This window comes from Fringilla coelebs (genome assembly GCF_963513975.1).
Source record: "Fringilla coelebs genome assembly, chromosome: 5".
In the NCBI taxonomy this organism is placed as follows: domain Eukaryota; kingdom Metazoa; phylum Chordata; class Aves; order Passeriformes; family Fringillidae; genus Fringilla; species Fringilla coelebs.
The window spans coordinates 57,182,786-57,196,619 of NC_140033.1; the positions used below are offsets into that span (position 1 = coordinate 57,182,786).

Genomic DNA, 13,834 nt, shown 5'->3' on the forward strand with positions numbered 1-13,834 from the left:
AAAAAATTATTTACAGGATTAACCCAGCTGTGGTGTATGGAGGGTGGGGAATGTAAAGGGGTCTGTAAATGGCAGGGTGGGCTGGCTTTGGCTGCCTGTAGACCTGGCAGCACACACCAGCATTTCTGTGTGGGTGGAGAAAACTTTCTGGGGATCCAGAGCTGATAATTTGTGTATTGGCTGACTCTCCTGTGTCCCCCAAGTCCCAGTGCCTTGCATTAGGATACCACCCAGTGCCTCTAAGAAGCCATTTTCTGGGAAAATGAGAAATTCCATGTAACCCAGGCACAATGATGAAGAAAGATGACAAACGTGATTGTGCCAGCTGAGTTCTCTGAACTGTTCGCGCGTTGTTTGGTTTCCTCCTGCCAGAATATTTTCCATATGTGACACATGTTCAGAATGACAGGAAGTTCTAACGTGTGACAGATGAGTTCTCTCTCTAAAGGTGTTCCCAGAGTTTGTTGTGCACTGCTAGGAAGGTAGGACACACACACACATGTGAAGGAAGACTCATACTGTGCTGCCTCGTCTGTCAGGTTTTTTCTTTCCTTCCCTTCAGGCTGTCTCAGGAGACCAAGCTCTGGCTGGAGAGAGATTGCTCAGGATGCCCAGCTGCCTCCTAAAGCTGACCAGGGTGGTGCTGAGCCACAAGCCCTGTGCCCTGTTTATCCTCATCTTTGTGCTCGTATCCTTTGCCTACATCAAGTTGTACTGGGGCATCGGGGAGGACCCAACAAGAAGCGGCCCCACCTACAGCCTGTCTGCTGAGATCAGCTGTGCTCACTATGTGCCTTCTCCCCTCAACATTGCTGGTGGGCCCTCTCCTTCCACAGGAAATGTGTTTTTTGTGGAGACCTCAGAGCAAACTTCCCCAAGTTACCTGTTCTCATGCTCTGTGGAGTCAGCGGCCAGGTCACACCCCACATCAAGGGTCGTGGTGCTCATGAAAGGCTTGGCCAAAGGGAACGCCTCCTTGCCCAACCACTGGGCTTTCTCCTTGCTGAGCTGCTTCCCCAATGTGGAAATCCAGCCCCTGGACTTGACAGAGCTCTTTTCTGGAACACCTCTGAAAAGGTGGTACTTATGGCCTCTGCGGCACTGGGAGCCTTATTTTGTACCTGTCCTCTCTGACGCCTGCAGAATTGTCCTCATGTGGAAATTTGGTGGCATCTACCTGGATACAGACTTCATTGTGCTTAAGAACCTACAGAACCTCACCAATGCCCTCGGCATTCAGGGTGACAATGAACTGAACGGGGCCTTTCTGTCCTTTAAGGCCAAGCACAAGTTCATGGAGCTTTGCATGCAGGACTTTGTGCAGAATTACAATGGCTGGGTCTGGGGACACCAGGGCCCAGAGCTCCTAACTCGTGTTTTCAAGAAGTGGTGCTCCCTCAAGACCATCAAGAGCATGAACTGCAAAGGTGTGAGTGCTCTTGCCCGAGAAGTTGTTTATCCTATTCCCTGGCAGAACTGGAAGGAGTTGTTTGAGGCAGTCAGTGCCTCGAAGCTTCAGGAACTCCTTAAGAACACCTATGCAGTGCACATATGGAACAAACTGAGCCACGGGACCAAGTTAGAGATCCCCTCCCAGGCTCTGCTGGCTCAGCTCTATTCCCAGTTCTGCCCTGCCACCTATGCAAAGATGAAACAGGACTCTGAAGGGTTGTCAAGGCATGCAGTGTGACCTGGGGGCCCTTGGCTGCAGAGATATTCCCCAGGCTGAAGGAAACAGAGTGCCTTTCACAGAGTTGGTTTCCAGTCCCCAGAGCAGGTGTTCCGTGTGACAGCTCTGTGGTTTTGTACCTGATATTCCTGACATATCTGCCTCAGATCCTTTGTTTCAAATTTACAGCAGAACCTGACTCTGGCCTCTCTCGCTGTCCTTCACAAGACCTGTTGCTGCAGGGAAGGTCGAACCCATTCATCAGCATCCCTCAGGTGTTCCTCTCTTTGTGTTCTCCAGTGGCTCCTCCTGTGAATCCCAGCCTGAGCAGCCCCTTGTGATGATTCAACAGCTGTAGGAACCCCTGCCTTGCTCTCTGTAGCATTTCTGAGTTTGTGAATCACTGCCCGGCAGTGCCAAAGGTCACAGGTTGCTGGGGCTCAGATCAGAATTTCCTGGCTGGCAAAAACTCTTTAACATGTGGGGAAATAGGTGAAGAGTCTATGGAATTTGCTCTAGGAAGCAGAAAAATGTTGAGATCCCTTTGTGGCTCACTGTGAATTTGTTCTAAACTTCTGAAGTGAGAAAAGTTATCACATGATGCTTCCTACAGTTTCAGATTCCACAGCAGTGGGATGACTTGTCTGAGCCGCCGCAGGAAAACAAATAGATAAAATCTGTTCTTTGAGGAGTGGAAATTATGAATATCCTTGCTTTGCTGAAGTAGTTCTTGTGGATACCAAGGATTCATCTCAGCAGCAATTGTCACCCTCTGAAGGGGCTCAGCATTTCCTGTTTCTGCAGTGCTGTGAGGTGGATTACATCCCTTTCATTGGAATATTGGGTCCAATGTGCAAGTCCTGAGGACGACATGTCCACATCAACAGAAGGACTGGGTGCAGGACTCCAAGCAGTGTCCCCAGAGACAGAAATAAATACTCAGAAGCACATGAAGGTTGGAATGGGCCTGCAAGATCGGGGAGTCCAACCTTCAATTCAGTATCACCATACCCACAAGCCTGTACCCCAAAGTGCCATGTGTACTCATTTTTTGGAGCACTTCTAGGGATGCTGACTCCACCACTTCCCTGGGAAGCCTGCGGCACACAGTGCTAAGAACTCTGAAATTTTTCCTTGTATCCACATCCAGCTCTGGGATCCCAGCACAGGAAGGACAGGGAGCTGCTGGAGCCAGTACAGAGCAGGGACACCAAGGGAATCAGAGGGATGGAGCAGCTCTGCTGGGAGGAAAGGCTGAGGGAATTGGAGTGTTCTGCCTGGAGAGGAGAAGGCTTTGGGGTGATGTGATCATGGTCTTGCAGTGCCTGAAGGGAGCTTAATGGAAAGATGCTGAGAGACTCTTGACAAGGGCCTGCAGTGACAGGACAAGGGAGAATGGCTTCACAGTGACAGAGAGCAGCTTTAGGTTGGATATAAGGGAGAAATTCTTCCCTGTGAGGGTGCTGAGGCTCTGGCACAGGGTGTCCATAGCAGCTGTGGCTGCCCCTGGGTCCCTGGAAGTGTCCAAGGCCAGGCTGGATGGGGCTCTGAGCAACCTGGGATAGTGGAAGGTGTCCCTGCCCATGGCAGGAGGGGTGGAACAAGATGATCTTTAGTGTCCCTTCCAACCCAGACCATTTTATTGATTTGCCCTCACCCTGTCCCTTGTTCCTGGGAGCAGAGCCTGCCCCCCAGCTGGCTGCACCCTGCTCTCAGGGAGCAATGGAGAGCAATAGGGCTCCCCTGAGCCTGCTTTTCCTGCAGGTCAGACACCCCCAGCTCCCTCAGCCGCTCCCCATCGGGCTTGTGCTCCAGCCCCTTGCCCAGCTCCGTTCCCCCTCTGGACACGCTCCAGCCCCTCAGTGTCCACCCTGCAGTGCCAGGCCCCCAACTGGACACAGCCCTTGGGCTGAGGCCTCCCCAGTGCCCGCAGCAGGGGGACAGGCACTGCCCTGGTCCTGCTGGCCACACCATTGCTGACCCAGCCCGGCAGCCATCGGCCTTCTTGCCCACCTGGGCATGCACCATGGACCGGCCGGCCCAGGCCCTTTCCTGCTGGGCTCTTCCCAGCCACTCTTTCCCAGCCTGGAGCTGCTGGGGCTTGCTGTGACCCAGGGGCAGGACCCAGCACTTGAGATCTTGTTCACCCTCAAGGATGTGAAACGGGACGGGCTCTGACAGTGGCCCCTGGGGCACAGCACCAGTGACCCACTGCCCCCTGGAATAATTCCACCACCACTCTCTGGGCCCAGCCATCCAGGCACTTTATTCCCAGCAGACAGGGAACCTGTTGAATCCATGGGCTGCAAGGACAATGCTCTCCAGGAGAGCGCTGTGGGAGCAGTGATCAAAGGCTTTAGAGGGCCCAGGTACACAACATCCACAGCCCTTCCCCAACCACTGGGTGGTCATAGGAGGAGGTTGGGGCCGTCAAGCAGGACCTTGTGCTGGCCCAGTGGTGCAGCACACAGGGTGTCATTGCACTCCAGGTAATCTGTTCCATGCCCTTCCCAGGCACTGAGGTCAGGCTGACAGGCGTCTGGTTCCCCCAGTTGTCCTGCCAAGCCCTCTCATAGATGGGTGTCACACTGGCCAACCTGCAGTCACCCAGGAGCTCTCCAGTTCACCAGGACTCCTGATAAACGATGGAGAGTGGAGCTTTGTGAGCTGCTTCACCAGCTCCCAGCAGAAGGATGGCATCTGCCTAGACTTGTGCATGTCAGGGCAGCACAGCAGCTCACCAACAACTTCCTCCTGCAGTGTGGGGACTTTGTTCTGCTCCCTGTTTCTGTCTTCTGGCTCAGGGGGCTGGATATGCAGAGGGTAACTGGGCTGTCAGTGAAAGGCTGAGGTCAAGAAGGCATTGAGTACCTCAGCCTTTTCCTCATCCCTGGAGGTCGTGTTCCCATCTCAGCGTGCAATAAAGGATGGAGAATCTCCTTGGCCTCTTTTTGTTATTAATGCCTTTGGAAAAGCATTTTTTCTTCACTTATATGCTGGAGGCCAGATTGACTTTTACCTTTCTAGTTTTCTCTCTGGTTAGCTTCATGACAGTCTTGTAGTCTTCCTGAGTTGCCTGACCCTTCTTCCAGAGCTGCTAAACTCTCTGTTCCTCCCTGAGTCCCCGTGGAAGCTTGCTGTTCATCCAGGCTAGCCTTCCCTGAACCAGCTTCCAGCACATTGCAATGGGCTCCTGCTCCACCTCTCTGACCTCCTTCCTGAGGAACCTCCACCTTCCTGGCCTCCCTGACCCCTCAGGACTGCCTCCCAAGGGATTCTCTCAGCCCGTGGTCTGAACAGACCAAAGCCTGTTCTCCACACATCCAAGGTAATGGTTTTGCTGACCCCCTTCCTCCTTCTTCCCTCCCTTCACCGAGAACTGAAATCGAATCGTGTCACGGTCACTGTACCCAAGACGGCCTCTGGCAACCTCCTCTCTCCCAGTGCTCCTCTCTTTGCAACCAGCAGATCCCCTGGGACACCTCCCCTGGTGGGCTCGCCTGCCACCCGTGTCAGCAAGTTCTCTTCCACATGCTCCAGGAACCTCCTGGAGTGTCTCCTGTCTGCTGCTGGGATTCCAGCAGAACCCTCACTGAGGTTGTAGGCAGTGGATGATGTGGTGTCATCCATCTTCCCCTAATGGAAATCCTTGCCCACCACTCAGCACTGGTGAGACACACCTGGAGGGCTGGCTCTGGAATCCCAGGATGAGGGAGGCGTGTCCGTCCTGGAGCAAATCCGGCAAGGGGCCACTAAGGCAAGAAGGGGACTGGAGCACACGAGGCATGAGGAGAGGCTGGGAGAGCTCTGCTGACTTTTCTGGGACTAGAGCAGGCTGGGCTGTGTGTTCAAGGTGTGGTGAAGGCTGAAGGGTGGGTAAAGGACACAAGTGAGGCTCTCCTCTGTTCAATGCAGAGATGGCAGGAGACACAATGGGCACACCTTGAAGTGTGGCAAGTTAGAATGATAGTAAGGGTGGTGAAACACTGGATCAGGTACCCCAGAGTGGTTGTGGAGTCCCTGTGCTGGGATGAGAGTTGTCATGAGTCCATCCATGGTGCTGCCATGCATGGAAGGATTTGGGGAGAGCGGTCTGGAACACTGCAGGGTAATATTTGTTTCAGGCAGCTGTGGAGGAGCTGCAGTAAACCCTGAATTTAGTAGCTGTATTAATAAAAGGGGTTTTATCAATGTGCCAGCATGCAGGGGAAGGTCAGCCACCCTTGATCACCAAAGCAAGGGGGAACTGTCACAGAATGAGGGACACCTGAATTTAGCTAAGTCCTTCCCTGAGGTTCCTTGCATATGTGGGAGTGCTCCCTAATGACCAAGGAAAGTATTTGGTTAAAAGAGTGTGTTTGCAAGGGGGCATCCTGTACTTGGGGCTTGGGGTGGGAGCAGGCAGCTCTGTGGAAGGCTCAGCTCATTTATTGTGGCTGCCCCAGCAGCAGTGTGAGTGCTGGCGTTCTTAGCAAAGGTGGAGGAAACAAATCAAGCCATTTTCCCTCCGGTCTGAAGCTCCAAGTGTTGCAACAGTATGGTTTAGTTTCCTCCTTTTTTTAAAATTACTTTTTAACTAACTTGTTTGTTCACTGTGAATCTCTGTGACCTTAGCATCTGTTACTGGTTACATAAAAGATGTTGCCCTCTCCCCTTTTCTTTTCCACTTCTGTTTGGACTCCATCAGTCTTCGTTGCATTAACGGTGGAGAAGGAGCTGTCAGACCATAGAGTTGTGTTATCCTCTAAGATTTTGATTTCATAAATTTATTTTGCAGCTGAGGAGGGAATTCTGTGCCATCTTGAATGCAGGGAGAGGTGAGTTTTGTGCCTTCTCTACAGCACCAGCTCCATTTTACCTAGTCTGTGCCTCTTTAACTTCTACAGTTCAAAACCTTATTTACAGGATTAACCCAGCTGGGGTGTGGAGGGTGGGGAATATAAAGGGGTCTGTAAATGACAGGTTGGGCTGGCTTTGGCTGCCTGTAGCACTGGCAGCACATGGTGGCATTTGTGTGTGGGAGGAGAAACTTTCTGGGGAATCCAGAGCTGATCACTTGTGCATTGGCTGCCTCTGTTCTCTCCCGCTGTGCCTGGTGCAGAGTGGTGGCTCCATGCTCTGACATTTGGATGCCTCCCAGTGTGGCTGACAAGTCATTTCTGGCCACAGGGGAAGCTCCGTATGTGACCCAGGCACCGTGATCAAGGAGCAGTGACAAATGGGACCGTGCCACCTGGGTGCTCTCTTGTGCTCCCTGCCACTTTGGTTACAGCTGCTGGGTTAAAGCTTTTCCCGTTTCCTGAACCTTTCTGCCCTGGAGGGTAGGGCTTTGAAGATGGAGATCAGGGAGGCAGGAGAAATGATGGGCTCCTTTAGGATGGAAGAGACCTTTGAGTGCCTGGGGCCAGCCCCAAAGCCAGCTCTGCCAAGTCCACCACTTAACCCAGGTCCTAAGTGCCACACCTACGTGTCTGTTAAATACCTCCAGGGACACTGGCTGCACTGCTTTCTTGGGCAGCCTGTGCCAATGCCTGGCAACTCTTCCAGGGAGTAAAATTCTGAGTAATGTCCACTCTAACCTCCCTTGGCACAACTTGAGACCATTTCCAATGTCCTAAAAGCCACAACCTTCCTCACTGCTTCTTCACGTGCACTTGTCTGTTGACCTTTGGGGCCCAGTGGTGGGCACAGGAGGTGCTGCTTCTGCTGCCCCTCGATTTAAGAAGAGGTAAGGGCAGCAATGCTGATGCTAATGCTGAGGATGGAGCCAGACTCACTTATCTGTTTGTTGCTGCCTTGTCAAAAATCTCTTCCACTCCATCCCTCCCTTTTGCCAGAAGAAGCAAGGAAGTAAGGGCAGGAGAGCGGAGGGATTGCCTGTCTGCCATCCGGATGCACTGGGAGAACTGAGCAGGGCAGAGCCCGTGTGGCCTGTGCAGGGTTGGGAAGCAGCCTTGGAACTCCCTTTACAAAGGCAGTTCTTGCCCTTATTGTCTGCATCTGCCTCCTGAGCCGCCCTGCATCCATTGCTTTCCCGCCCTCCATCCGTCCTGCCAGGCCACGCTGCCATGAACAATGGGCCAGGTTCTCTGCAGGGGCAGGTGGTTGGTTTGGAAAGGCAAAACTGCTTGCCCAACTCCTGGAAGACTGAGGCTTGTGTTTGGTTTGGGGGAAGGACACGTTGTGTATCAGGAGAAAACAACTCCCCTCATGATACCCAGCTGTCAGTGGGCAGCAGTTCCACACAGGGTCCCAGGGATGGTCATAAGGAACATTGCTATTTCCTCCTGCCAGGGCTTTGCGTACATGTCTCATGTCTTGTGTTGACAGTGACCTGAAGTACTAGAGGGGGACAGATGAGTTCTCTGATGGTGTTCCCAGAGTTTGTTGTGCCCTGCTAGGAAGGTAGGACACAGACACTTGTGAAGGAAGACTCATACTGTGCTGCCTCATCTGTCAGGTTTTTTCTCTTCTTTCCTTCCCTTCAGATCATGACGGCTGTCTCGGGAGACCAAGCTCTGGCTGGAGAGAGATTGCTCAGGATGCCCAGCTGCCTCCTAAAGCTGACCAGGGTGGTGCTGAGCCACAAGCCCTGTGCCCTGTTTATCCTCATCTTTGTGCTCGTTTCCTTTGCCTACCACAAGTTCTACTGGGGCACTGGGGAAGACCAAAAGAACCGTGGCCCCACCTACAGCCTGTCTGCTGAGATCAGCTGTGCTCACTATGTGCCTTCTCCCCTCAACATTGCTGGTGGTTCCTCTCCTTCCACAGGAAACGTGTTTTTTGTGGAGACCTCGGAGCAAACTTCCCCAAGTTACCTGTTCTCATGCTCTGTGGAGTCAGCGGCCAGGTCACACCCCACATCAAGGGTCGTGGTGCTCATGAAAGGCTTGGCCAAAGGGAACGCCTCCTTGCCCAACCACTGGGCTTTCTCCTTGCTGAGCTGCTTCCCCAACGTGGAAATCCAGCCCCTGGACTTGACAGAGCTCTTTTCTGGAACGCCTCTGGCACAGTGGTTCCTGCAGCCTCAGCGGCAACAGGAGCCTCATTTTGTACCTGTCCTCTCTGACGCCTGCAGAATTGTCCTCATGTGGAAATTTGGTGGCATCTACCTGGATACAGACTTCATTGTGCTTAAGAACTTACAGAACCTCACCAATGCCCTTGGCATTCAGGGTGACAATGAACTGAACGGGGCCTTTCTGTCCTTTAAGGCCAAGCACAAGTTCATGGAGCTTTGCATGCAGGACTTTGTGCAGAATTACAATGGCTGGGTCTGGGGACACCAGGGCCCAGAGCTCCTAACTCGTGTTTTCAAGAAGTGGTGCTCCCTCAAAACCATTGAGAGCATGAGCTGCAAAGGTGTGAGTGCTCTTGCCCGAGAAGTTGTTTATCCTATTCCCTGGCAGAACTGGAAGGAGTTGTTTGAGGCAGTCAGTGCCTCGGAGCTTCAGGAACTCCTTAAGAACACCTATGCAGTGCACATATGGAACAAACTGAGCCACGGGACCAAGTTAGAGATCCCCTCCCAGGCTCTGCTGGCTCAGCTCTATTCCCAGTTCTGCCCTGCCACCTATGCAAAGATGAAACAGGACTCTGAAGGGTTGTCAAGGCATGCAGTGTGACCTGGGGGCCCTTGGCTGCAGGGATATTCCCCGGGCTGAAGGAAACCAAATGCCTTTCACCTTTCACAGAGTTGGTTTCCAGTCCCCAGAGCAGGTGTTCCGTGTGACAGCTCTGTGGTTTTGTACCTGATATTCCTGACATATCTGCCTCAGATCCTTTGTGTTTCAAATTTACAGCAGAACCTGACTTTGGCCTCTCTTGCTGTCCTTCACAAGACCTGTTGCTGCAGGGAAGGTTGAACCCATTCATCAGCATCCCTCAGGTGTTCCTCTCTTTGTGTTCTCCAGTGGCTCCTCCTGTGAATCCCAGCCTGAGTAGCCCCTTGTGATGATTCAACAGCTGTAGGAACCCCTGGCTTGCTCTCTGTAGCATTTCTGAGTTTGTGAATCACTGCCCGGCAGTGCCAAAGGTCACAGGTTGCTGGGGCTCAGATCAGAATTTCCTGGCTGGCAAAAACTCTTTAACATGTGGGGAAATAGGTGAAGAGTCTATGGAATTTGCTCTAGGAAGCAGAAAAATGTTGAGATCCCTTTGTGGCTCACTGTGAATTTGTTCTAAACTTCTGAAGTGAGAAAAGTTATCACATGATGCTTCCTACAGTTTCAGATTCCACAGCAGTGGGATGACTTGTCTGAGCTGCCGCAGGAAAACAAATAGATAAAATCTGTTCTTTGAGGAGTGGAAATTATGAATATCCTTGCTTTGCTGAAGTAGTTCTTGTGGATACCAAGGATTCATCTCAGCAGCAATTGTCACCCTCTGAAGGGGCTCAGCATTTCCTGTTTCTGCAGTGCTGTGAGGTGGATTACACCCTTTTCATTGGAATATTGGGTCCAATGTGCAAGTCCTGAGGACGACATGTCCACATCAACAGAAGGACTGGGTGCAGGACTCCAAGCAGTGTCCCCAGAGACAGAAATAAATACTCAGAAGCACATGAAGGTTGGAATGGGCCTGCGAGATCGGGGAGTCCAATCTTCAATTCAGTATCACCATACCCACAAGCCTGTACCCCAAAGTGCCATGTGTACTCATTTTTTGGAGCACTTCTAGGGATGCTGACTCCACCACTTCCCTGGGAAGCCTGCGGCACACAGTGCTAAGAACTCTGAAATTTTTCCTTGTATCCAAGCTGAACCTAGCGTGCTGTACAAGAGTGCTGCATCCAGCTCTGGGATCCCAGCACAGGAAGGACAGGGAGCTGCTGGAGCCAGTGCAGAGCAGGGACACCAAGGGAATCAGAGGGATGGAGCAGCTCTGCTGGGAGGAAAGGCTGAGGGAATTGGAGTGTTCTGCCTGGAGAGGAGAAGGCTTTGGGGTGATGTGATCATGGTCTTGCAGTGCCTGAAGGGAGCTTAAAGGAAAGATGCTGAGAGACTCTTGACAAGGGCCTGCAGTGACAGGACAAGGGAGAATGGCTTCACAGTGACAGAGAGCAGCTTTAGGTTGGATATGAGGCAGAAATTCTTCCCTGTGAGGGTGGTGAGGCTCTGGCACAGGGTGTCCATAGCAGCTGTGGCTGCCCCTGGGTCCCTGGAAGTGTCCAAGGCCAGGCTGGATGGGGCTCTGAGCAACCTGGGATAGTGGAAGGTGTCCCTGCCCATGGCAGGAGGGGTGGAACAAGATGATCTTTAGTGTCCCTTCCAACCCAGACCATTTTATTGATTTGCCCTCACCCTGTCCCTTGTTCCCTGGGAGCAGAGCCTGCCCCCCAGCTGGCTGCACCCTGCTCTCAGGGAGCAATGGAGAGCAATAGGGCTCCCCTGAGCCTGCTTTTCCTGCAGGTCAGACACCCCCAGCTCCCTCAGCCGCTCCCCATCAGGCTTGTGCTCCAGCCCCTTGCCCAGCTCCGTTCCCCCTCTGGACACGCTCCAGCCCCTCAGTGTCCACCCTGCAGTGCCAGCCCCCAACTGGACACAGCCCTTGGGCTGAGGCCTCCCCAGTGCCCGCAGCAGGGGGACAGGCACTGCCCTGGTCCTGCTGGCCACACCATTGCTGACCCAGCCCGGCAGCCATCGGCCTTCTTGCCCACCTGGGCATGCACCATGGACCGGCCGGCCCAGGTCCTTTCCTGCTGGGCTCTTCCCAGCCACTCTTTCCCAGCCTGGAGCTGCTGGGGCTTGCTGTGACCCAGGGGCAGGACCCAGCACTTGAGATCTTGTTCACCCTCAAGGATGTGAAACGGGACAGGCTCTGACAGTGGCCCCTGGGGCACAGCACCAGTGACCCACTGCCCCCTGGAATAATTCCACCACCACTCTCTGGGCCCAGCCATCCAGGCACTTTATTCCCAGCAGACAGGGAACCTGTTGAATCCATGGGCTGCAAGGACAATGCTCTCCAGGAGAGCGCTGTGGGAGCAGTGATCAAAGGCTTTAGAGGGCCCAGGTACACAACATCCACAGCCCTTCCCCAACCACTGGGTGGTCATAGGAGGAGGTTGGGGCCGTCAAGCAGGACCTTGTGCTGGCCCAGTGGTGCAGCACACAGGGTGTCATTGCACTCCAGGTAATCTGTTCCATGCCCTTCCCAGGCACTGAGGTCAGGCTGACAGGCGTCTGGTTCCCCCAGTTGTCCTTCCAAGCCCTCTCATAGAGGGGTGTCACACTGGCCAACCTGCAGTCACCCAGGAGCTCTCCAGTTCACCAGGACTCCTGATAAACGATGGAGAGTGGAGCTTTGTGAGCTGCTTCACCAGCTCCCAGCAGAAGGATGGCATCTGCCTAGACTTGTGCATGTCAGGGCAGCACAGCAGCTCACCAACAACTTCCTCCTGCAGTGTGGGGACTTTGTTCTGCTCCCTGTTTCTGTCTTCTGGCTCAGGGGGCTGGATATGCAGAGGGTAACTGGGCTGTCAGTGAAAAGCTGAGGTCAAGAAGGCATTGAGTACCTCAGCCTTTTCCTCATCCCTGGAGGTCGTGTTCCCACCTCAGCATGCAATAAAGGATGGAGAATCTCCTTGGCCTCTTTTTGTTATTTATGCCTTTGGAAAAGCATTTTTTCTTCACTTATATGCTGGTGGCCAGATTGGCTTTTACCTTTCTAGTTTTCTCTCTGGTTAGCTTCATGACAGTCTTGTAGTCTTCCTGTGTTGCCTGACCCTTCTTCCAGAGCTGCTAAACTCTCTGTTCCTCCCTGAGTCCCAGAGGAAGCTTGCTGTTCATCCAGGCTAGCCTTCCCTGAACCAGCTTCCAGCACATTGCAATGGGCTCCTGCTCCACCTCTCTGACCTCCTTCCTGAGGAACCTCCACCTTCCTGGCCTCCCTGACCCCTCAGGACTGCCTCCCAAGGGATTCTCTCAGCCCGTGGTCTGAACAGACCAAAGCCTGTTCTCCACACATCCAAGGTAATGGTTTTGCTGACCCCCTTCCTCCTTCTTCCCTCCCTTCACTGAGAACTGAAATCGAATCGTGTCACGGTCACTGTACCCAAGACGGCCTCTGGCAACCTCCTCTCCCCCCAGTGCTCCTCTCTTTGCAACCAGCAGATCCCCTGGGACACCTCCCCTGGTGGGCTCGCCTGCCACCTGTGTCAGCAAGTTCTCTTCCACACGCTCCAGGAACCTCCTGGAGTGTCTCCTGTCTGCTGCTGGGATTCCAGCAGACCCCTCGTAAGTTGAAGATGTCACTGAGGTTGTAGGCAGTGGATGATGTGGTGTCATCCATCTTCCCCTATTGGGGCTATGGAAATCCTTGCCCACCACTCAGCACTGGTGAGACACACCTGGAGGGCTGGCTCTGGAATCCCAGGATGAGGGAGGCGTGTCCATCCTGGAGCAAATCCGGCAAGGGGCCACTAAGGCGAGAAGGGGACTGGAGCACACGGGCCATGAGGAGAGGCTGGGAGAGCTCTGCTGACTTTTCAGGGACTAGAGCAGGCTGGGCTGTGTGTTCAAGGTGTGGTGAAGGCTGAAGGGTGGGTAAAGGACACAAGTGAGGCTCTCCTCTGTTCAGTGCAGAGATGGCAGGAGACACAATGGGCACACCTTGAAGTGTGGCAAGTTAGAATGAAAGGAAGGATGGTGAAACACTGGATCAGGTAGCCCAGAGTGGTTGTGGAGTTCCTGTGCTGGGAAGAGTGTTGTCATGAGTCCATCCATGGTGCTGCCATGCATGGAAGGATTTGGGGAGAGGAGAAAGGGACCCTGCAGAGCAATATTTGTTTCAGGCAGCTGAGGAGAAGCTGCAGTAAACCCTGAATTTAGTGCCTGTACTGATAAAGAAGGGGATTTATCAATGTGCCCGCATGTCTCATACAGCGGAAGGTCAGCCACCCTTGATCACCAAAGCAAGGGGGAACTGACACAGAATGAGGGACACCTGAATTTAGCAAAGCCCTTCCCTGAGGTCCCTGGCATATGTGGGGGTATTCCCTAAAAAACGAGTAAAGTATTTGGTTTAAAAAGTGTGTTTGCAAGGGGGCATCCTGTACTTAGGGCTTGGGGTGGGATCAAGTAGCTTTATGGAAGGCTCAGCTCACTTATTGTGGCTGCCCCAGCAGCAGCGTGAGCACTGGGAAATTTTAGCAAAGGAGGAGAA

General features: G+C 53.2%; 2 protein-coding genes across 2 annotated transcripts; both read left to right on the forward strand.

The window, feature by feature from the left end:
- The first annotated feature begins 568 nt into the window (after window positions 1–568).
- LOC311153809 (lactosylceramide 4-alpha-galactosyltransferase-like) lies at window positions 569–1,756 on the forward strand. The gene has a single exon (XM_084205856.1). The coding sequence runs from the start codon at window positions 608–610 to the stop codon at window positions 1,688–1,690; it is 1,083 nt and encodes a 360-aa protein (XP_084061982.1). The 5' UTR covers window positions 569–607; the 3' UTR covers window positions 1,691–1,756.
- A 6,404-nt stretch (window positions 1,757–8,160) lies between these two features.
- On the forward strand, window positions 8,161–9,294 carry LOC311153808 (lactosylceramide 4-alpha-galactosyltransferase-like; the record flags this gene model as incomplete). Its single annotated transcript, XM_084205855.1, has 1 exon — window positions 8,161–9,294. The coding sequence occupies one exon, from the start codon at window positions 8,161–8,163 to the stop codon at window positions 9,292–9,294; it is 1,134 nt and encodes a 377-aa protein (XP_084061981.1).
- Window positions 9,295–13,834: the final 4,540 nt, after the last annotated feature.

Excerpts from the sequence above, each read along its gene's own strand:
- LOC311153809 (XM_084205856.1), top strand. The coding sequence starts at position 608 with ATGCCCAGCTGCCTCCTAAAGCTGACCAGGGTGGTGCTGAGCCACAAG.